The sequence below is a fragment of the Felis catus genome, chromosome A1 (assembly GCF_018350175.1).
Source record: "Felis catus isolate Fca126 chromosome A1, F.catus_Fca126_mat1.0, whole genome shotgun sequence".
Taxonomy (NCBI): domain Eukaryota; kingdom Metazoa; phylum Chordata; class Mammalia; order Carnivora; family Felidae; genus Felis; species Felis catus.
The window spans coordinates 24,863,543-24,885,775 of NC_058368.1; the positions used below are offsets into that span (position 1 = coordinate 24,863,543).

The 22,233-nt window shown below is 44.6% G+C and overlaps 1 protein-coding gene across 1 annotated transcript in view; it reads left to right on the plus strand.

The window, feature by feature from the left end:
* The window catches only part of LCP1 (lymphocyte cytosolic protein 1), a 53,440-nt gene extending 38,857 nt beyond the window's left edge, over nucleotides 1-14,583 (plus strand). The window contains exons 15-17 of the mRNA XM_003980396.6: nucleotides 6,473-6,596; nucleotides 9,757-9,881; nucleotides 12,837-14,583. Of these exons, the coding sequence (XP_003980445.1) occupies nucleotides 6,473-6,596; nucleotides 9,757-9,881; nucleotides 12,837-12,969 (382 nt within the window). The 3' untranslated portion in view covers nucleotides 12,970-14,583. The remainder of the gene's footprint in view (nucleotides 1-6,472; nucleotides 6,597-9,756; nucleotides 9,882-12,836) is intronic.
* The last annotated feature ends 7,650 nt before the right edge of the window (nucleotides 14,584-22,233 follow it).

The window sequence follows — 22,233 nt, forward strand, 5'->3', positions numbered from 1 at the left end:
CAGCTTTTTCTTGATTAATTTTAACATGACATATCTTTTTCCAGTCTTATTTTTAGATTTGTATAAATAACAAATTATCTTTTAAAGAGGCTTTCAACGTTTATTTATTTTTGGGACAGAGAGAGACAGAGCATGAACAGGGGAGGGGCAGAGAGAGAGGGAGACACAGAATCGGAAACAGGCTCCAGGCTCTGAGCCATCAGCCCAGAGCCCGACGCGGGGCTCGAACTCACAGACCACAAGATCGTGACCTGGCTGAAGTCGGACGCTTAACCGACTGCGCCACCCAGGCGCCCCTAAAGAGGCTTTCAAAATAAGGGGAAAAGGTGCTATACTTACTTAGACATTTGCCATTCCTGGTGCTTTTCTTTTCGTGGTGCAGATCCAGATTTTCATCTGATATCATTTGCTTTCTATCTGAAATATTTCTAGTAGTGTGAAATCCTCCACTGGTGAGGATGCATTTCAGCTTCCACATGCCTAAAAAGTCTTTATTCTTTTTTTTTTTAATTTTTTTTTCAACGTTTATTTATTTTTGGGACAGAGAGAGACAGAGCATGAACGGGGGAGGGGCAGAGAGAGAGGGAGACACAGAATCGGAAACAGGCTCCAGGCTCTGAGCCGTCAGCCCAGAGCCTGACGCGGGGCTCGAACTCACGGACTGCGAGATCGTGACCTGGCTGAAGTCAGACGCTCAACCGACTGCGCCACCCAGGCGCCCCTAAAAAGTCTTTATTTCATTTTCATGTTTGAAAGATATTTTCTCTGAGTATGGAATTCTAGGTTGGTAGTTTTTTCTTCCAGTACTTTAAAGATAATGTTCTTTGTCTTCTGGCTTGCATTGTTTCTGCTGATAAATCTGTTGTCATTCTTAACTTCATTCCTTTGTACATAATGTCTTTTTTTCTCTGGCATATTTTCAGATTTTCTCTTTATCACTGGTTTCAAGCAAATTGATGATGATGGGCTTTGGTGTTTCTCATGCTTGAGGTTTGTTGAACTTCTTGAAACTGAGGGCTTATAGTTTTCATCAACTGTGGGAAATTTTGGTTTTTATTTCCTCAGATACGTTTCCTGTACTACCCAGCGCAGTTTGTTTTTGAGGGACACATATTTGTCCAAATCCACACATATTTGGTCATTTGAAGTTGTCCCAGGGTTCACTGATACTCTATTCATTTTTCCCCTGTTTCATTTTTCCTCACTACGTTTCATTTGGGATCATTTCTATTGCTTTGTCTTCAAATTCACTGAGCTCTTTCTTCTGCAGTGTCTAATCTTACATTGGTTCCATCCAGTGTGTATAGTATTTCTTTTTTATCTCAGACATTATAGTTTTCATGTATAAAAATTTGAGGAGGGTCTTTTAAAAGGCATCTCCCGTATCTCTTTCCTCTACCTTCTTGAACATATAGAGCATAATTATAGTAACTGTTATTTCTGAGTCTGTTTCTATTAATTGATTTTTATCTTCATTATAGGTCATATTTTACTGCTTCTTTGCATGCCTACTAATTTTATTGTATGTGAGGCCTTGTGAATTTCACCTTGCTATGGGCTGGATACATCCGTATGCCTTTAAATATTCTTAAATTTTGTCCTGGGATGCAGTTAAGTTACTTAAACACAGTTTGATCCTTTGCAGGCTAACTTAAAAGTTCAATTAGTCTTGAGCTAATTTTGTCTCTCAATACTGAGATAATCTCCTGTGAGTACTGAACTTCAGGTTCCATGTATCATGAGGTTTTAACACTCCAACTGGTGGGAACCAAATTATCTACAGTGCTGTGTGAGTTCCAAGAATCATTCTGCCCCTTCGTTTCTGACAGCTCTGGTCCACACACACATGTGCTGAGTTAACTCACTTTACCCAGCTAAAGACCTGAGGCAAACCCTCTGAAAATGTCTGGAGCTTTCTTTCTAGATGAATCTGTCCTTTCCCGGCAGCTCTCCCCTCTCTGGTATTCTGCCCCACAAATTCCAGGCACCTTGGCTTCCTTGAGGTCTCAATCCTGTCCTGTCAACTCAGAGGGACTACTGTGCTCCGTTTGGGTTCTCTCTCCCTGCGTTGCAGCCTGGAAACTCTTCGTGTAACACACTGGGATAATCTTAGGGCTCACCAGATTTGCTTTCCTTATTTCAGGGGCAGACTGTTTTGTGCTTCCTATTATCCAGCATCTGAGCAACATTGTTTCATATGTTTTTCATTGTGTTTGGGTGTTTAAGGCAAAAAAGGAAATCTGGTCCCCGTTACCAGACCATGGCCAGAAGCAGAATTTCCTGTTAGTTCTTCACAAGACAATTTTTGATACCTTTTAGAGTTTAATATAAACTGAATTAATGTGAGAGCCATGTGGCATGTTACTTGAAGAAGGTAGAATATAATATGTAAGTAGAAAATAAATTATCGGAAAAGTCAACAATTTTTGGTACAAAACCGTGAGCCTGGGAAGAATTTAAGAGAGCAAATCTGTAAATATAAAATAGTTTACTTTTAAAATGCTTCACACTTTCCCCCTATACTGATAGCCTTGACCAGGCAGAAATCTTACAACCCTTAATTAGAACCTATGTTACTGTGGCCTAATTCATTTTCTACCTGGAAGGAAGTTCCAGAGGCCACATGTCACATTACATTATGTCTAACAAGTGAATGACAAAGATAAGGCATGTAGCGTCTCTAGGCACTCCAGCTTTATTCCCCAGCCACCGTCTATACATCCTGATACTCATAATGGCCCCATAAGTATGTCCCCATAAGTATGTCCCCATAAGTATGGCCCCATAAGTATGTCAGGCGATACCGTATAGTCAGAAATGATCATAATGGAGTTCGCTGCCCGATTCACGCGTGCTTTATCTGGTGTAGTGCTCAACTACCCATCTCTAACCCGAGGTCTCCTTGAAATTTAAAGGCAGATGTTACAAGGCCCTTCTGGCCCAGAAGACTTCAGAACTAAAGAAACTTCAGCTCCGTCTTTCATTTTGCTGCGTGCATCTAGAACGTCACTGAAAGTGCCCAAGGGCTGCCCTAACCAGCATATTTTCAGAAACACGTGTGACCTATTTTCGATTGCCTTTCACATGTGTTTTTAATTTGTAATAGACTGGCTTCAGCTGCTGATTGATTTATTTATTTTTTTAATGTTTTATTTATTTTTGAGAGAGAGAGAGAGAGAGACAGAGTGAGCAGGGGAGGGGCGGAAAGAGAGGGAGACGGAATCCCAAGCAGGCTCCATGCTGTCAGCGCCGAGCTTGACGTGGGGTCTGAACTCACGAACCATGAGATCATGACCTGAGCCAAACGTGGACGCTTAACCAACTGAGCCACCCGGGTGCCCTGATTGCTTTAAAAAACAAAACGAGTCTTTTTAGTTACAATGGTTAAGTTGACTTTTGGGTTTGAATATGAAATAATCTTTGATATTTTCTGTTTTAGTGATTAAAAAAAAAAAAAAAAACTCAGGCCATTTTGAGTCTTATGAGACCTGGAAATCACTTTGTAATAGCAGCTTTGTTCTGCACATCTTATAGAAACGTGGCCCGATGCCGTACTTGATGGCTGGTGTACGTGTGATAAAATCTAGACTGCAGCTGCTGTCCCACCTGGTTAATAAGTCACATTTCTCCTGAGCCTTTACGACAGCATGGTGCATATAAGAAAGTGGACAGACAAATGCATTTCTGTTGAAGGCGATGAAATGACTGATAATTATGTAAATGCAACCAGAAGGGATTTTTTTTTTTTCTCTGTGTGCCACACATTCACAGATCTGTTAAATTTAGAGCTAGTTCTAGCCGGAATTTATTTCATCGGATTGCACAGATGTGCTAATTTGGTCATTTATCTGGCCAATAAATGGCATGTCATTCCCCGCCCCCCCCCCCCCCCGCCCCGCCCACCAAGAACAAATGAGAGATAGATGTGTGCTTAAACCTCCCTTTCCCCTTCAGTAGCCTGGGAATTGTTCTCAGATTAGAAAGCTGGCAAATAGTGTGTGTATAAATTTGGAGACAAAAGCTAGATAGGAGGAAGCTGCCGGCAGATGGCAACAATTAGACTCCAGCAAATGACCAAAGAGGCAGGCAAATGAGGAATTCACCCCAAATCAAACAGGCCGTGGGCAGTGAATTTGGGTTAGGTGCTTGCGAAACAGAACACCAGGGCTTGTCCCTCTGGGTCAGACGTTAAATAAATCAAACAAGCATCGGAAGGCAGGAAAGCAAGCCAGTAATCTTCGCAGACCCTCCAGCGCTGCACATGCCCACGTCATCAATCCTCTTTTGTTGAATCAGGCAGTGGCTGAAGCCAGAGCTCACGACACCCTTTCGCCGTGACAGAGGGCTTTTCAGCACCGCACAGTTTGCAAACACCAGTGATACTGGGATCCTGTCTAGAAGTTCCAGTTCAACATCAAACATGTTTGATGGCGTGGAGGAAGATGATCAATCTTCCTACCAAGGAAAATCCTAGGCAGACATGGGCCAGATGGATTTTTGTTTCAAATTTTGAATCTACAGTTAGTACTCTGTGGACGGTCCAGAATTGAGACTCTGCCCTAATTCTATCCTTTCTTTTTACCATTTTTACTTCCAGGTGGGTATATGATTCCATTTAAACCGCTACACCTTCCTTGAGGTGGGGGAAAGGCAGTTTTGTACTCGGCAGAACTCTGGGCCACCCCGAGGGGCCATACTCAGACCCCTGACTGCAGTCAGCTGCCTCCATGATTTTCTGCGTGTCCCTAAGTGTCCTTGTTCCTTGGTGGCTGGCTATTTGTGTTTGCACAGATAGACTTTTGTGTAGAGGTGAGCCTGTGTGTACCACTTCCTTCCCTGCTTCTGGGAGGAAGGAAGGTATGCCTTCCTTCCTTCCTTCCCTGCTTCTGTCCACTTAAGGGTGTTGGCAGGGAGGCACCACTTCCTCTGCCTTTCACAATCCTTCCAGCCGGCCTAAGAACCAAATTAACATGAGACCGCTTAGTAGGAGAAAGTCAAATTTAATTTTGTAGGAACAGGAATCCACACAGACATGGAAATTCCAAAGATGGTCAGACAAAATGAGGTATATACATCCTTCTGAAATAAAGAGACGGGGTTAGGGGTCTGGGACTTCGAAGGGAAGAAACGCAATTGGCGGGAAGGTGAAAAAAAGTAAATGTTTGGGAAACAGATGTTTGGTGGGCCACTCAGAATCAATGGACATGGAGAACTTTGATCAAAAAGAACTTTCTAGTTTCCTCCCAATCTACTGCACCTAGTTCATAGTGTAATGCAATCAATTATCTCTGATGCTGGCCCTCTTCCTGGAGCAGGTCCTCTATCTAAATTTTTTAAGGCCCTCCTAGAGGGAGGTAAAGAGCTTTTCCTGAATCTGTTGGGTTTTGATGGCTTTTTAACTCAAAATAATCTGTATGCCCTTGGTTCCCTACACTGTCAACAAAGCAGTATGGGCCTCCTGACAAAGGGAAGTGAGAACACATCCCTGAGATGAGCGGAGCCTCCAGCAGATGAGCTCAGTTCGCCCCATGAGGCTGCATAGAGACATGACCCGATGAAGCATGAGTTCATCTGCCTTCTCTTACCACGTTCACCAGGCAGAAATTCCTAAATGTTACAGTAAATGCTCATAAGTCAATACCCCTGCTCACTCTCAGGGAACACGAAGCCACTTATGCCAAAAACCATCATCTTCATGAACTGATCAAAAACTAGGGCCTTGTTCTAAGAGAGGATCATTTTGAAAAGCTACCTGAGACTTACCCCATTTGTATCCTTTACTTCCTTAGCATTTGATCCTATCTCTGGGCCCAGACTAAGCATTTCTCATCTTGACTTTCTCCTTGCTTTCTGTGGGAGGAAGTCATTTTATTTATTGCACCTACCACTCCAGTCTCTCATTTACTAGAGCTTGAAGCATCTTTTTAATCACCCCCCCACACACACACCCAAAACCCAATTCTCATAATAGTATGTGTGAAAGGTGATTCTTATGCTCAGACTAGAGATTCACTTTAGTCCGTGTATGCCTAGTATTTCTCTTTTTATGATAGAAGAAGGAGACTCTTTTATATTTTTTCCTTTATTATGTTGGCTCTTGGGGTTTTTTTAACATTGAATTGTTTGTCAATTTTTAGGGTTCCTTTACGAAGAGTGTCACTGTTTTGAATCCTTTGCTCGGTTTTCCTTCCCTTCTGTTCTTTTGTGCTTTCTCTTCCTACCCAGAGCAATGACTGTGCTCAGAAGGATGTATTTGTTCTGCATTTCACTATAATAACGATAAAGCTACATTTTAAATTTCCCCAAAAGGAACAAATGTTATTTTTTTTTCCCCACAAACCTAACGGTATCTAGGCTCCGTGCCGTGGCATTTCTAGAAAGAAAAGAACATTTCTACCCTGGCTATTTTCTGTGTCATTGAATTCCTTAGCAACTTTTCTCCAGAAATCATTCTTGATTTTTTTTTTTTCAGGTACACCCTGAATATTCTTGAAGAAATTGGAGGCGGGCAGAAGGTCAATGATGACATTATTGTCAACTGGGTGAATGAAACATTGAAGGAAGCGGAGAAAAGTTCATCCATCTCCAGTTTCAAGGTAAAAATCTTAGTCTACCGCTCACAGCCACCTGAGCTCTATGCTAATCTTTATTGTTTTCACTCCATTTTAAAGTGACCTTCAGTGTGAGGTATCTGAGTCTCCCTCTCCAATTTTGATTTTGCTTGAATGGCCCATTATTGTTTTGACGGTCACAGGCCATTTCATTGACAAATTTCTTGTCATTTTCTCCTGAAATAATTAATTTAAAAAAAAACCCATCGTCTTAGCACCTTATTTTAGGCATGTTTCTTCCAAAGTAACATAAAATATAATATTTTTTAAATGTGCGTGGCTCCGTGATTCAGATTTTTAGCATAATGATGGTGAAATGTAAAAAGCGAAAAGATCTCCCGTGTGATATTTTTTCGGAGAAAAGTAGTTGTGTACTTGGATCCAAATCCCATTTTTATTAAAAACAGCATTATATTTTATTAAATTTCTTAACTCGTGTTTCATACATTAGTTGGATCCTTCCTCTAGGGACTTGCACACCTGATTCGTGTCATAATGTCTGGACCGTCTTACCTATGTTTTTTTTTAGTTTAAAGGTCAGGAATTAGAGCAGGGGACCCCTTCAAAGTCTGTATTTCTATGATTGCAGAGGCAGTTTGTCACGATTCAGTCTTCTGCTTCAAAATCAGGAAAACAGCCTTCTGCTTCAAAATAAAGAAAAAAAATTAAAGTTTCACCCCACCGAAAAGAGTAGGAAGTATTTCTGAGTTGTGCTATACCAAGAGCGCCCATTCCCTGTGAGCTCATCACAGATAACGGCTGACCCTTCCGTCTGGAGAACTTACTAGAGGCAGGAGCAGAGGCTGGTGAGAGGTGCAAGCAAGGTCTAACGAAAGAAGATTTGGAAAGGCAGGCTTTGTCAGAGCTACTGGACCCTGCTGTGGTGGCCGGGAAGCAGCTATGGGAAAGTATATATATGAATGGGCATGGCTGTGTTCCAATAAAACTTTATTGATAAAAGCAGACAACGGGCCACGTTTGGGAGCACTCTCAGTATGGAGTGTGCCCTGAGTAGCAGGGGCTCTTTGTTTATGATGTCTCAGGTCATCTCACAGACATTGTGAAGACAGCTTTACTGTTTTCCTCATTTTATAGGTAAGGAAACTGGAACTCAAGTAATCGAGGTTACAGCTAGTAATTGCAGGGGAGGATCCATCAGGGAGCGGAATGCGCCTTTACCTGCAGGGTGAGGTTACTGAGCAGTGTGTATCTCTAGGTCGCTTAACCATTACTATGCAGGGATTGTGTAGATAGCCCCGAGGTGCAATCTTTCTGTAACACACGTGCCGCTGGGGCCCGCCAGGTCACCCTGGGGCTTCTGGGGCCTTCTCCTGGGACTCACTCCTGGGAATGTTTGACAGCTCTTTGGTTTCTTGTGTTGCTCTGGGCTAATTTTCTCCTGTCTTCTCACTAAGTCATTATAGAATTGATGAAGTAAAACACACACACACACACACACACACACACACACACACGGAAGAAGTCAAATTAGCCCCACATTCTTTTTAAGTGAAACCCTAAAAAACTGAACACACTTCACTCTTGAGGAACCATTTTGGAAATAGCCCTGGTCCCCTCCTCATCTGTGAATGCCAAGTGCTGGTCATCTCTGCCCATCGGCACTTCGGCAAGATGGTGGGCAGAAAGTAGGAGAGACGGCCAGACTCAGACCCTTCCATTTTGTTTCCCTTGCGGCTGTTCATCAAGGCTCAGGCTAACGCTGGAAATGGTTGTGATTGCATAGTAATTCATTTTTGTGGTAGTTCCCCTATTACCAAGAAGTAAATAAAAATGGACGCTTTATCTTTTTAAAAATATCACTCTTCGTCTTATCCAGAGGACCAGTGCTAGAGACCTAGCACCTTGCAGGGGTCCTGTAGCTTGTTTCTTACTAAGAATTTATTCTGAGGGGCGCCTGGATGGCTCAGTCAGTTAAGGATCTGACTTTGACTCAGGGCATGATCTCACGGTTCGTGAGTTCAAGCCCCATGTCAGGCTGTCTGCTGTCAGCACAGAGCCCGCTTCGGATCCTCTGTCTCCTTCTCTCTCTGCACCTTCACTACTCACTCATGCTCTCAATCTGTCTCAAAAATAAAAATTAAAAAAACATTAAAAAAAGAAATTCTTCTGATTTGGACCCTCCAGGTGTGCAGTGTTTGGACTTGACCGTGCTCAGATGGTGTGGGCAGCTGCCTCTCCATGTGTGCTCACAGGTCCCCGGGATGGGGGAGAGCACGTGGGAGCATCCACGGCTCTATGCGTGAAAATCACAGTGTTTCACAGGGCCAGAGAAAAGAGCCCAGGATTTTAAGTCCGAGTACCCAGGTTCAAATCCCAGCTCCACCACTTAGGAGTGAGGCACTTAACCTCAGAAACTCTCTTCACTCGCTATAAATTAAGACGAGATGCCTATACCTGGGGCTTGCAGTGACACATGAGGTAGCCTAGGAGAAAGTTCTGGGCAAACAGTGAGGCACCGACAAGTGCTAGTTACCGTCACTGCATTTAATCACACGACTGCCACAACCACCTCCTTAGACCCATGGACTCTATTCTTTCCCTGAGGTCTCCAAGAAAGGGGCGCCCTCTGAAACTCCTGCCCAGCAGGGGCCTCATCATGATCCCTGCCAGTCACTTCCGGGATGTCATATGAACCTGTTGCCATTCACTGTTTGCCTGTGGGCAGACAGTGGGTTTCCTCAGCTTAGTGAGGCAGGCGCCAGGAAGTTGGTGACGCCCCTACAGAAGCTACAGTTGACTTGCAACACCGTGTGGAACACTGTGGCATTTCCCAGTGTAGGCTGTATTTATTTCGTATTTAAGACGAAAGATGGGGCGCCTGGGTGGGTCAGTTGGTTAGGCGACTGACTTCGGCTCAGGTCATGATCTCACAGCTCGTGAGTTCGAGCCCCGCGTCGGGCTCTGTGCTGACAGCTCGGGGCCTGGAGCCTGCTTCAGATTCTGTGTCTTCCCTCTCTCTACCCCTCCCCCGCTCACGCTCTGTGTCTCCCTGTCTCCCAATAATAAATAAATGTTAAAAAAAAAAATTAAAAAAAAAAAAGACGAAAGAACCAGCCATTTCCCTTGAGCTGAACAGAAGTAACTTGGGGGCATATTGATGGACCAACTCTCTCTCTCTGCGCAGGACCCGAAGATTAGCACAAGTCTACCTGTTCTGGATCTCATTGATGCCATTCAACCGGGTTCCATTAACTATGACCTTCTGAAGACGGAAAACCTGAATGATGAAGAGAAACTCAACAATGCAAAGTACGTAAACAAACCTGAGGCCGGGGAGGCGGGGGACCCAGCTGGCAACTGGATAGCTGTAAAGTCTATTGCTTGTGCCTTTGCACAGTTTATTGCACTAGCGATGCTTTTTCTTCTCATTATTTACTGTGTCCCATCATCATTATTTTAGATATTGCACAATAGCAGCTGAAGAGTCCTAGTGTTAAGCATGGGGGCAAGACCAAGAACAACAAGAATATTCTTCCAGTTGAGAAGCAAGCCTATAGTTTCATAAAACCAATGTCTTTTTTTTTTTTTAATTTTTTTTTTCAACGTTTATTTATTTTTGGGACAGAGAGAGACAGAGCATGAACGGGGGAGGGGCAGAGAGAGAGGGAGACACAGAATCAGAAACAGGCTCCAGGCTCCGAGCCATCAGCCCAGAGCCCGATGCGGGGCTCGAACTCACGGACTGCGAGATCGTGACCTGGCTGAAGTCGGACGCTTAACCGACTGCACCACCCAGGCGCCCCCATAAAACCAATGTCTTAATCATAATCTATGGGAGACTTCCTAAATAAGGTACATGGCAGGCCCAAATATAAACATCCCATTTGTGATTATCCGTGGATATGAATAGGCAGGGGGTGGGGTTCAAGGCCAGAGTCTTTACCAGCTTGAGAGTGGCTCCCTGAGGGCAGCTTTGGCATGTAGAGTGAGGGTCAGCACATGATAGCCTGTGAGCCGAATTTGGTCTGTTGTCCGCTTTTGTAAATAAAGTTTTATTGGCATAGCCGTGCCTGTTCATTTATATATTTTCTGTAGCCGCTTCCCTGCTAGAAGGGTGGACTCGAGTCATTGCGACAAAGCCCACAAAGCCTAAAATGTGGGCTCTGTGAGTTTTTGTGGCAAGTTGGCTGACCCATCCTCTGGAGGAGTGCCTTTCTCGGAACAGGTTGTATCAGTTTCCGATGGTGGTCGCAACCAAATACCACAAACCGGGCAGCTTAAAACAACGGAAATGTATTGTCTCACAGTTGTGGAAGCTAGAAGGACAAGACTGAGGTGTCGGCAGGGTTGGTTCCTTCTGAGGCTGTGAGGGAGGGTCGGTCCCGTGCCTCTCTCCTCGCTTCTGGTGATGGCCAGCAGTCCTTGGCCAGCAGTCTCTGCCTTCCCCTCCAGGTGATCTTCTTCCCTGTGTGTCTATGACTTTATGTGGCTGTCTTCCTTCTGTGTCTGTGTCTCCTCTATGACCTCTATGTCACTGGTCATACTGGGTTAGGGCCCCCACTCTACTCCCCACTCTACTCATCGTAACTAAGTACACCCGAAACAACTTTCTTTCCAAAGAAGGTCATCATCTGAGTTACTAGGGGATAGGGCTTCCATCTATCTTTGGGCGGGGGAGGGGGGGGGACACAATTCAACCCATCAGAAAGGTCCAGAATTAACAAGTTGAGTAGTGCCCGGCAGCCCTGTATGTTCATAACCTCAATAGTCTTCTTCTTTTCACAGTTTGGGGAAGTGTAGGTCCTTTGTTCCTTGTATGCTAGAATTACAAATGGCAGTTACAAGAGATGGTGGGGGGAGGGGGTACGGGGTACTATGGAGGGGACAGGAAGGGAAACAAAGCTCTACGGAGCAAGTAACGTCTAAGATGAGATAAATTGAAAGGGCAAGTAATAAAGAGGTGGGGGTACCCAGGCGAAGGAGGCAGAAAGGATGCTAAAGGGAGGAATATGTGTGAAGGCCCAGAAAAAAGAAAAAAAGACTTGGGCCTAGTTTTTCAAGGGGAATGTGATGAGGCTGAAGGAATTTGAAGCTCCTCAAGTTCACTTACAGAGCCCAAGGTTGTAGAATCACTAAGTGGTCCAGCTTAGATTCAAAATCTGACTTCAGAGCCCAGGCTCTCGGGCACTCTTCTCTAAGGACAGGATACAAAATTACTGAGAAAAATGGGTGAAAGCAATTCTACAAAAATGCCCCCAAATGGCTGTGTTATGGTGGCAAGATTTGCATGATTTTTTGAGGCTCTTGTTTCTAATTTTTCAACGATTCCCCTCTCCCGTTTATAATGGGAAAATACATTTTTATTCCATTGATCATTAATGTAGAGGCAGTGATTGAGACATGAACAGGGAGCAAAAAATGGGGACCACTCCTGCCTGAGGCCCTTAATTTAACGTGATCAATAGAGTAAGAGTTAAGTTGGTTTGCAGAGCAGAGGGCATAATGGGGCCTTGGGTGGCAGGGAGAATCTCTTGAGTCGCCATTGTAAGAGGTTACTACTTACAGGTTATTACTAAGAGGTAATCGCCGAGGTGAAAAAAAGAGTTTCCAGGTAGTAGTGTGGGCTCATTTGAAAAGAGAGCATAACTCATAAAAATTATCTTCATATAATTACAAAAACAGAGCAAACTGTTCCACTGGAGCTGTGATAATTTTACGTGAAAAATGGGTACTGTGAAACTCTGGCTATTCTAGTGTTAGAGTAGCATAAATAAATGCATGCCTCCGTGGGCAACGATTGCCACGGGGCAAAGAATGAAACTGACGCGTGAGGTCCAAGTATGACAGACGCCATCTCCCCTCCTTTCTCCCTCGTGCGCGTGTTTCTGTCGTTGCAATGCGGTCCGAAGACCTGTCGCAGCACCCGTCCTTTTCAGTCCTATGACCTGTTTTGCTGCCCTGCAGCCCGAGCGGATCCTCTTGGGGAAGGCATCAGAAGCGGCAGGAGCGAGGGAGGTCCGTAAGGACAGATGAGAGATTTTGTAATTTTGTAATTGTCGTCAGCGGCCGAGCTCGGCTCCCAGAAGCGGAAGGAGGCTATGACTGGCTCCCGCTGTCCCAGCCGTGAGTCTTGCAGAGCATAGGGCATGTGGCACATGGCGTGTGGTCTGTAGTATGTGGTACGACTGTAACTCTGCTCCTAAGGGGTCCCCTTCATCCGCTGTTCCTCAGGCTGCCCTCATCCTTCCTCTTTTCTCCTTTTAGGTATGCCATCTCCATGGCCCGAAAAATTGGAGCAAGAGTGTACGCCCTTCCAGAAGACCTGGTTGAAGTGAATCCCAAAATGGTCATGACAGTGTTTGCTTGCCTCATGGGGAAAGGCATGAAGAGGGTGTAAGGCCCAGAGGGGAGGTGACACACACACACACACACACACACACACACACACACACTGGCTGAGCACGGGACACCTACAAGAAGCAGGGGGGCGATTCAAGCCATTCCAGAGTTTTCAACCCGGTGGCACGACCGACACAGGATTCCAAAAAGTGTATATTTGTCCAGCCAGGTAGCCTGTCCGGTATTTAACAAAAATGCTTCATTTTTTGCAAAAAAAAAAAAAAACAAACAAACAAACAAACAAACGAACGCAACCTCTTAAAAATATTTTTTTATGGTTGAATTTATTGCCTCTGTGAAAATTTGGAGGGGAAAAAAAACACCTTATCTTCCAAGGCATCCTTCATGCTTTTGCCATTAGTCACGTTTAGTAGCTGTGGTGTTATTAATTTTAACAGTACTTCCAACCGGCTTAATTTAGCTGCCTTTTTTGTTCAAGGCGAGAACCAGGAGAGGGGGATATCACCAAACCAGTCCTTAAAGCCTGTTTCCGGAAGGCAACGTTTGCTCTGTTACGAGCCTCACCTTCTGTTCCCCTTCTCCTACACTCTGTCTCCTCCGGCTTTGCTCCACACTCTCTCCAAACTATACCTTCTCTGTGGCCCACCCCTGCTGCCCGCTGTCATGTCTGAGCCATTTGAAGCACCTGACGAACCAGTCAGGCTGGTGGGGTCCCCAGAATCTCGGGAGACCTGCAGAAGTAAAACGTCGTCAGAGCCTTCCCTCAGAACTAGGGTCCCAAATGTCGTGAAGTTTTGGTTTTGTCAACCAATAGGAAGCTTCTGCTTTTTAACTCTAGAATTTGGGCTCGGGCCAGGTCTAACATCTTCAATACTGTGCCTTCAGAAAGATTGCGAACTCCAGACAGGTGACGTCCAAGGAGGGTGTCATTGAGCATCCGACCACTAGGGGGAAGTGTGGAGCCATAGCGAAGCCTCTGTCCCCCACCCACCGCGGTGCCGCCTGGGGTATGGCTAACTAACCACTCAGTTCTGCTTTCGTTTGCTCTTAGATCTTAGTGCATCTGGTTGCTGCAAGGCCATACTATCAGTGTTTATTTTTTTGGTACTTCAGATGCTTTTTGCCACCCCCGGGGCTCAAGGGGCCGATGTGTGCCAATGAACAGTGCCACCCTCCACAGCGCTATGTACACCTAATGACATTTAAAGAATTCTGAAGCCAAACCACAGGAGCAGTGTGAATTTGAGCAGCCCGAATAGGTTATAGGATTTCCGTGAAAGCATACTGAAGGCTAAAGAGCCACAGAGCATTGTGAACCAACACTAGGGTCCCTCCGTCATGGTGACAAGGCTCATCAACGAGGTATCTTGTAATGGAACTTAGCCATTTTTCAAAGCAATTGAAACGCCTCGCCCTGCATCTGTTCCCTGGCAGCAGGTTCGAGAAGCCAGTATGTGGCTTCTCCCGGCCCATAATCTATATTTCTGCTGCATCTGAACACAAAGCAGTTGGCTTTATCTTAGACTGAATTTAATGTAGCCTCAGATGATTCTCCCCCGCCTGCCTCCTGGAAGATTGTTACTGCCTTAATGGAAAATGAAGATAAAATAGTGACCCAGATCTCTCCAAATAAAGTGTTCCCTTCATTAGATGTCTCTGGATGTTTCCTTTTGAAAGTTTTGTGGGCATGTAGTATAACTTGTTATTTCATTCAGCCAACATGCAGTAAAGGGCCTAATGGGTGTGGTAGGCATTGTGTCAGATGGCAGAAATATGCCGCTAAATAAGTCGCATCGTGCTCAGCTCATCAGGAAAGACTGAGGTTGAACAAACTGGCAGATGTGGTAAGTGATAAGTAACAACAGAGGGAGACAGCCTTAGAAGACATATTTTAGCTAAAAACTGAAGAGTCAGTTGGAGTTGGACACACTGAACCCAGTCATGAGCAAAAGCCAGACGTGGAACTTGGTGCAACGTGGCTTCTAGGGTGAGCCAAGAGGGAATCCTTTCTGGCTGGCCGTATCTGATGTCCCCTCTCTAGCCTGGCTATCCGCACGTTGGCCGGCGGGATGCAGGACAGGAAGGAGCCTGGGGAGAATGCTGAGGAATTTCGCTGCAGCCCGGATCCTCTCAGTTGAGCCACTGTGATGGAGAAGCGCCTATGTGGCAGGGCCAGCAGACGATTGTCACACGCACACAGCTGTGTGGAAGCTGTGGAAGCTCCCAGTGGAAGCTGGGAGTCCCGGCTTCACCAACAGCTTCTTTCTGGAGGTGGCTCTTCCCCAGCCTGAACATTCCTGCAACTTTCACACTCAGGAGGTAGCCGCCTTCCTGTATGACCGAGAGGCTGCGGATAGGAATGGTTCCTTTTCGTACAAGGCTGAGTTGATAGCTCACTTGACAAAGCCCGACCAGGCACAAGGAAGGAAAACTCAGCCTCTTGGGGAAGAGAAGGCTAACGGAGTCTACCAGGCTAGTCGTGATAATTTTTCTAAATTTCAAGGTTTGTTACTTTTTAAATAGTCAATCCAAATATGGCATCAGAAGTTAAAATCGTACCAGAGGATTTACAGTGGAGAGGGGCCCAACTTCCCACCTCTGGGTCTAGAGGTGTGTGCCCTGAAGCCAGCTCCCATCACCTCACTGGAGCCAATTTTGGGAGCCTGTCGTTACATCATTGTTCGAAACTGGCCGTGATGGAAGTGTTTATGCCACATATGTGATCCAACTCTACAAATGGGGCTCTCTGTCTTATCCCCAGAGGGCTGGTTTATCAACTCACCACGCCCCCCTGCCCCGTCCCCCGGTTCCGCTCCTGGTCAGCAGCCACGGTTACTAATTCCTTTTGTATCCTTCTAGAAATATTCTATACACATAACACACACGCACACGCACACACACCCCTTTTTTATTACAAATATTAGCATACCATACCCATAATTCTGCATTTCACTTTTTTTTACTTAACACCGTGTCTTGGAGATTGTTCCATATTGGTATGCATAGACCTGCCTCCATCCTTTCGTTAGGGTTTCGTTGTTATCTAGATATCCCAAACTGCATTTAACCAGTGGCTTATAAATAGATATTTAGGTTGTTTGATTGTTTGCCTCAGCAAATAAGGCCACAGTGGATAATAATATGTCTCCTTCCTGTGCACAGAATGTTCATTCTAATTTGACAGGAATTTATCAAGTTCCGTCTCGATCAAAGGTATTAACGTCGGATAGTAAAGCATAGGTCCTCTTTTAAGTTCCTTCAAATTATCTGACAAAATGGATCCTTTTTTTTTTTTAATTTTTTTTTCAACGTTTATTTATTTTTGGGACAGAGACAGAGCATGAACAGGGGAGGGGCAGAGAGAGAGGGAGACACAGAATCGGAAACAGGCTCCAGGCTCCGAGCCATCAGCCCAGAGCCCGACACGGGGCTCGAACTCACAGACCGCGAGATCGTGACCTGGCTGAAGTCGGATGCTCAACCGACTGCGCCACCCAGGCGCCCCCTGACAAAATGGATCCTTAAGCTGATCCCAACTCCCCCATTTTATACCTAAAGGAGCATGTTGGCTTGGGAGCACGCGTCTCTTGATCTCAGGGTCGTGAGTTCGAGCCCCACACTAGGCATGGAGCCTACGTTAAAAAAAAAAACAAACAAACAAAAAAACAAACAAAAAAAGCATATCGATCCAACAAGGAGATAATGTGCGTACACGTGCACACACAAAATGTAATAAAAGGCATAATGTGATAAACCCTATAACAAATTTGTAAATAAGGTATGGGAGCTCAGGGGAAAATTAATTCTGAATGAAGAGTTGCCAAAACTGGGAGAAAAGCTGTCCTCCAATGAATGGGAAGGCAAGAACCATGCTTTATACATGTCAAAATTCCCTGCAGAACCAAGCGTTTTTCCAGACTTTTAGTAAGAGCTCAGTGGCGCTCTCAAAATTGATTCATATTAAACATAAGTGTTTCCTGACCATGAGAGACGCCAAACAGAGAAGGTCACTGGGGGGAAAATGATAAAGCCGACATGCATACTCAGGTTTCAGAATGGAAGGTGTTCCTGTGTGTGTGGAAATTATGACAGGCTGTCTGATGCAATGTGATGGACTAGATGTACTTTTAAAGTCTCAGCCGGAGTGATTTTATCCACCTACACACACGCACACAGTCTAGTCTGTTCCCGGAAGCACAGCTGCAGTCTTGATTGTAAAAGGTGCATGGGTTCAGCCCACCGTAGACCAGCCCATCTCGGACTGATGCTTCCCGCACAAGACACATTTCCATGTGCTCCCAGCATCCCTGGATGGCTCCCGTTCCAACCTGCTGCCCAAGTTAGCGCACCTGTTGTCAACACAGCGGTTGCTGAGATGTAATGGACTTTTGTTCTCCGTCTACCCAGTGTACCAATACACGTGGATTAAATGCTGGCAGGACTCTTGGTGAACTTGACCAGACGTCGCTGCCAGCCTCATGATCCAGAAACCAGAGGTGATGCTCATGGCAAGTTAGCGTTGACTGATCTTGTGAAATCTAGTTCCTTTGATAGTTTCCTAATAAAATTCCAGTAATCAAGGCAGCTGCCTTTACTCAGGGTCCTGTCTCGCCATTTCTGAAAGATTTACCAAATGAGTCTGTGCAGGAGTGACCAAAAAAAAAAAGTCAGAAAAGAAAATTGTGTAAATGTTTTCTCAGGTCTGAAGTCTACGTATATTTAATAATCCATCTGTGTCAGGCACAGAAGCATAGGTAATCTAGTCAGTCCCCACTATTTCACCATTAACAATTCAGGGGCAGGGGCGCCTGCGTGGCTCAGTGGGTTAGGCGTCAGACTTCAACTCGGGCCATGATCTCGCAGTTTGTGAGCCCCGTGTCGGGCTCTGTGCTGACAGCTCGGAGCCTACAGCCTGCTTCGGATTCTGTGTCTCCCCCTCTCTCTCCCCCTCACCTGCTCACACTCTGTCTCTCAAAAATAAATAATAAAAAAAAATTCAGGGGCAGGTCAACAAAATGGCAGTAAGTTTTGTTATCTAGCATGTCAAAATTGGGGATTTCCATTTTATTGGGGGGGATTTCCATTTAAATGGGTATTTTGGTTAATAGAGAGCTATCACGTATCATTTTGGAATAGGACATTTTAAAGGATTAGAATGCATGCAAATAATTATAAAGCTATGTGTAATGTAGCATTAAAGTTGATAATTCAGTAGGCTTCTCTGGACTTGGCTATCCCAAGGTCCCAATGATGAGTCCCAAATATTCAAACTTTCTTGCCCGAAGGGTAGTACACAGGCCAAAGGCACCGGAAGCTGGTTAGAAATGTACAATCTCAGCCCTTGCCATAGACCTATTAAATCAGAATTTGCATTTAAATAAGATTCCCAGTTAATTCACGTGCACATTGAAGTTTGAGAAACACTGTCCTAAAAGAATAGAAGCTTTCTTGAAAGATCTACAGTTGATAGGTAGTTAATTTAATCTGCTTTCAATTAAATTTTTCTTTCCCAATTACAGTAGACTTGAGAGATTAAAACAACTTTCCACTCACATTTTCCCATCATCAGTAAATTTTCAAGGTAGCTAGAGTGGTTTTGCCCTTTAGTTGGATGCATCCCCCACCACCCAGCCTTGCCCTTTGCTGTTCCTCTCTCCATTGACCCCCCCTTCCCTGTGGCACCCATTCCCAGGCACAGGCCCAAGCTTTATCTCCTGATCTTCCTGGATACCTTTAATGTGTCTCTTGGCCTGGCCTTCTCTCACTGAACGCCTAGGGCCGCCATTTAAATACATCCAACCCGGCACCATAACACTGGTCTTCCCTTCTGTTTCTTCCCCACCTACATCAAGCCTCCTGGATTTTCTCTCATGGTCTCTGGAGCAATCTCTCTATGATTTCCAGTGACGGCAAATAATGTAGTAAACCAAACTGTCCCAAGGACAGGGATCATGGCCCTCCAGAGCCTACTCTTTTCTCCCTCAAAACATGAACGTTGAAATGACTTTCTGGGGGATGTAGTTTCATCAGTGTTATCTTCGCCAATTTTCTTTCTCTTTTTTTAATATTTATTTTTTGTAGGGGAGAATGCAAGCAGGGGTTGGGGGAGGGGGGAAGAGGGAGACAGAGGATCTGAAGCAGGCTTTGTACTGACAGGCTGACATCAGCAAAATGGGGCTCGAACTCATGAACTGCAAGATCATAACCTGAGCTGAAGTTGGACACTCAACGTACTGAGCCACCCAGTTGCCCCTCTTTAGAAATTTTCTAATGGCAAAGAGAGAGAGGCAAGTACCTTCCAAGCGAGCAACTACAATGTGCAAAGGTCCAGTGGTTGTCTTTGAGGAACTGAAAGAAAGACTAGTATGGCTGGTGGGGAGTGAGACCCACCATACCACGAGAAGTAAATGGTCTAGTGAAAGGGTTAGTAGGGGTCCTCAGACATTGGGGCACTTAAGAATCCCCTGGGGAGCTTGTTAAAATACAAATTTCCCAGAACTCACAAGATTCAATGCCTATAGAGGTGGTAAGTCCAGGAGCCTGCATTTTCCACAAATACCTAGGAGAGTCCGTAACTCACAGAGCACACTTGGAGAAGCTCTGTTCCAGAACAGCTGTTCTCAACCCTAACTGCACGTTGAAATTATCTTGGGGGTTTTAACAAAATGCTGATGCCCTATACCCCTTCCTCCAAGATTCTGATGTAACTGATCCGATGGGGCAGCCTGGGCAGGCAAATATTTAAAAGATCCCCAAATGACTCCGATATAGAGTCAAGTTTCAGAACTACAGATCTATAGCCTGGTGTACCCTTCAAAGGCAGGACTGGGGGAAGCATGTTAGAAAGTGGGGAGACCATGGGGCGCCTGGGTGGCTCAGTCGGTTGAGCATCCGACTTCGGCTCAGGTCACGATCTCGCGGTCCGTGAGTTCGAGCCCCGCGTCGGGCTCTGGGCTGATGGCTCAGAGCCTGGAGCCTGCTTCCGATTCTGTGTCTCCCTCTCTCTCTGCCCCTCCCCCGTTCATGCTCTGTCTCTCCCTGTCTCAAAAATAAATAAATGTTAAAAAAAAAATTAAAAAAAAAAAAAGAAAGTGGGGAGACCAATACAAGGGATGATGATTTAGAAAGGGGGAAAGAGGGGGTGGAAATTTCCCAAGACAAACCTTGCTTTGTTCACAATTTAGCCAACAAGCATTTGCCTGTCTGGGTGCCACGTAAGCTTCTTGGTGGCACAGGTCTCAGGCTCTTGCTGGCCAAAGCAAGGATATCAGAACCCGGAAAAGAGTTCCCTGCCTTCATGCCTCAAATCCCCCTCTTCAGTGGTTTCGGAGATGGCATTATCCTTTCTCCCCTCTTGAAACACAAGGGCCCGCATACACCAAACCTTTGTGCAAATTATAAAACTGCTTCACTCTTCGTGAATAAACATGAGAGAGAACGTACGGAAGGAAAAAACATGTATCAACTAAGTGTCTTCAAAACCTCCCAGGATTATGCAGCTTTAATGGCTGAATGGTTTTGAAAGGAAACCTTGAGCTACACCTGAACTCATAATAAAAATACCAAATTAATTGACTCTCTTAGTGCTTACCTAACAATAAGCCTGAGCTCTGTACCCAGGTGAGACCAGCCCAGATCTCAGTGGCACTTGCCCTTATCCTCAGACTGCTCCAACCGAGAGAAAGGCAAAGCAGACCAGTCCTCACAGGGAAAATTACCTTCTTACACAGTCTTAATAAAAACTGAGGGCTAGGGCTCTTGAAAAAGAACTTGCCATATTATTATTGCCAGCTGATCTTCCAAACTGGCTGGAGAACAAATGTGTAAATTAGCTGAGTCCCAGGGGACATGCTCAGTCAGCTAGGTCTCCCAGAACTAGATTCTCTTCTGGGGAGGTGACTCATCACCTAGCTCTGGGAGCATCAGAGGAAGAGGACGAGTTGTAGCAAGGTCGCAATGAGCCGGAAAAGGCTCCAGGCATAGAACGTGTTGGCCCCTGCCAATGCCCTTGCTGGTTTATGTTTTTTATATAAATGGGACATCTCGAGCACTTGTTTCTGCCAGTTATTTTCAAATGTTATCCTACTGAATCCTTACAACAGCCCTCTGACAGAGGTTTTTATTAATCTCATTTTTCAAAAGGGGAAATTGCATCTCTGAGAGGCTAAGCGATTTGCCTGTGAACTAGGGGTGGAGTCCGTCTGATCAAACTTTACGTTCTTTTTCTTCTTCATGAAAGGTACCAAGGTCAGAAATCTCAGGGAGAGATGCAGAACAAGGAAGAAAACTTGTCTCCATGTTTTTCTTCTTTCTTTCCTTCCTACCTCCCTTTCTTCTGTTCTTCTTTTTCTTCAGAAAAATAAATCCAACTTTTAAGTGTCAAGTTTGAGACGTTTTGGCTGTAAACAATCATGTAATTACCACCACAGTCAAAATATAGAATCTTTCTACCACTCCAAAAAAATTCTCCTGTACCTCTTTGCAGGTTAATTTCTTCCCCACCAGCCCCAGTCCCTGGCAACAACCAACCTATTTTCTGTCTCTATAGTTTTGCCTTGTATAGTGTATCATATAGTTGGGATCATACAATATAAATCTTGTAGTATTTGCCAGTTTTAGTTGGCATGCTTTTGAGATTCATCTATCTTGTTGCATGATCGGTAGTCTCTTCCTTTATGCTGCCGAAGAGCATTTCTTTGTATGGACGTACCATAATTTGTTTATTTACTCCCCAGTTAATGGACATTTGGTTTGTATCAAAGTTTTCTTTCTTTCTTTCTTTCTTTCTTTCTTCTTTCTTTCTTTCTTTCTTTCTTTCTTTCTTTCTTTCTTTCCTTCCTTCCTTCCTTCCGTTATAAATAAAACTGCTAGAGACACCCAATGTTTTGAATATTCAGCTGTTATGAACATTCAGGTCTTTGCATAGACACTGTTTTCCTTTCACCTGGGTAAATACATAAAGCAAATGACTAGGACATATAGTAAGTATGTTTAACTTCATAAGAAATTGCCAAACTTTTGCAAAATGACTGTACCATTTTGCATTCCTGCAAGCAATGTATGAGAGTTCAAGGCATTCCACATCTTCACTATTACTTCATATTGTTAGCCTTTTTTCATTTAGTTACTCCACAGGTGGGTAGTGATATATCATTGTGGTTTAATTTGCATTTCCTTAGTAATTAATGGTGTTGAGTGTGTGATTACTGGACATTTGTATGTTTAGGAAAGTGTCTGTATAATCTGCCCACTAAAAAAATTTTTTGGTCTTATTCCTGATTTCTAAGTGTTCTTTATGTAT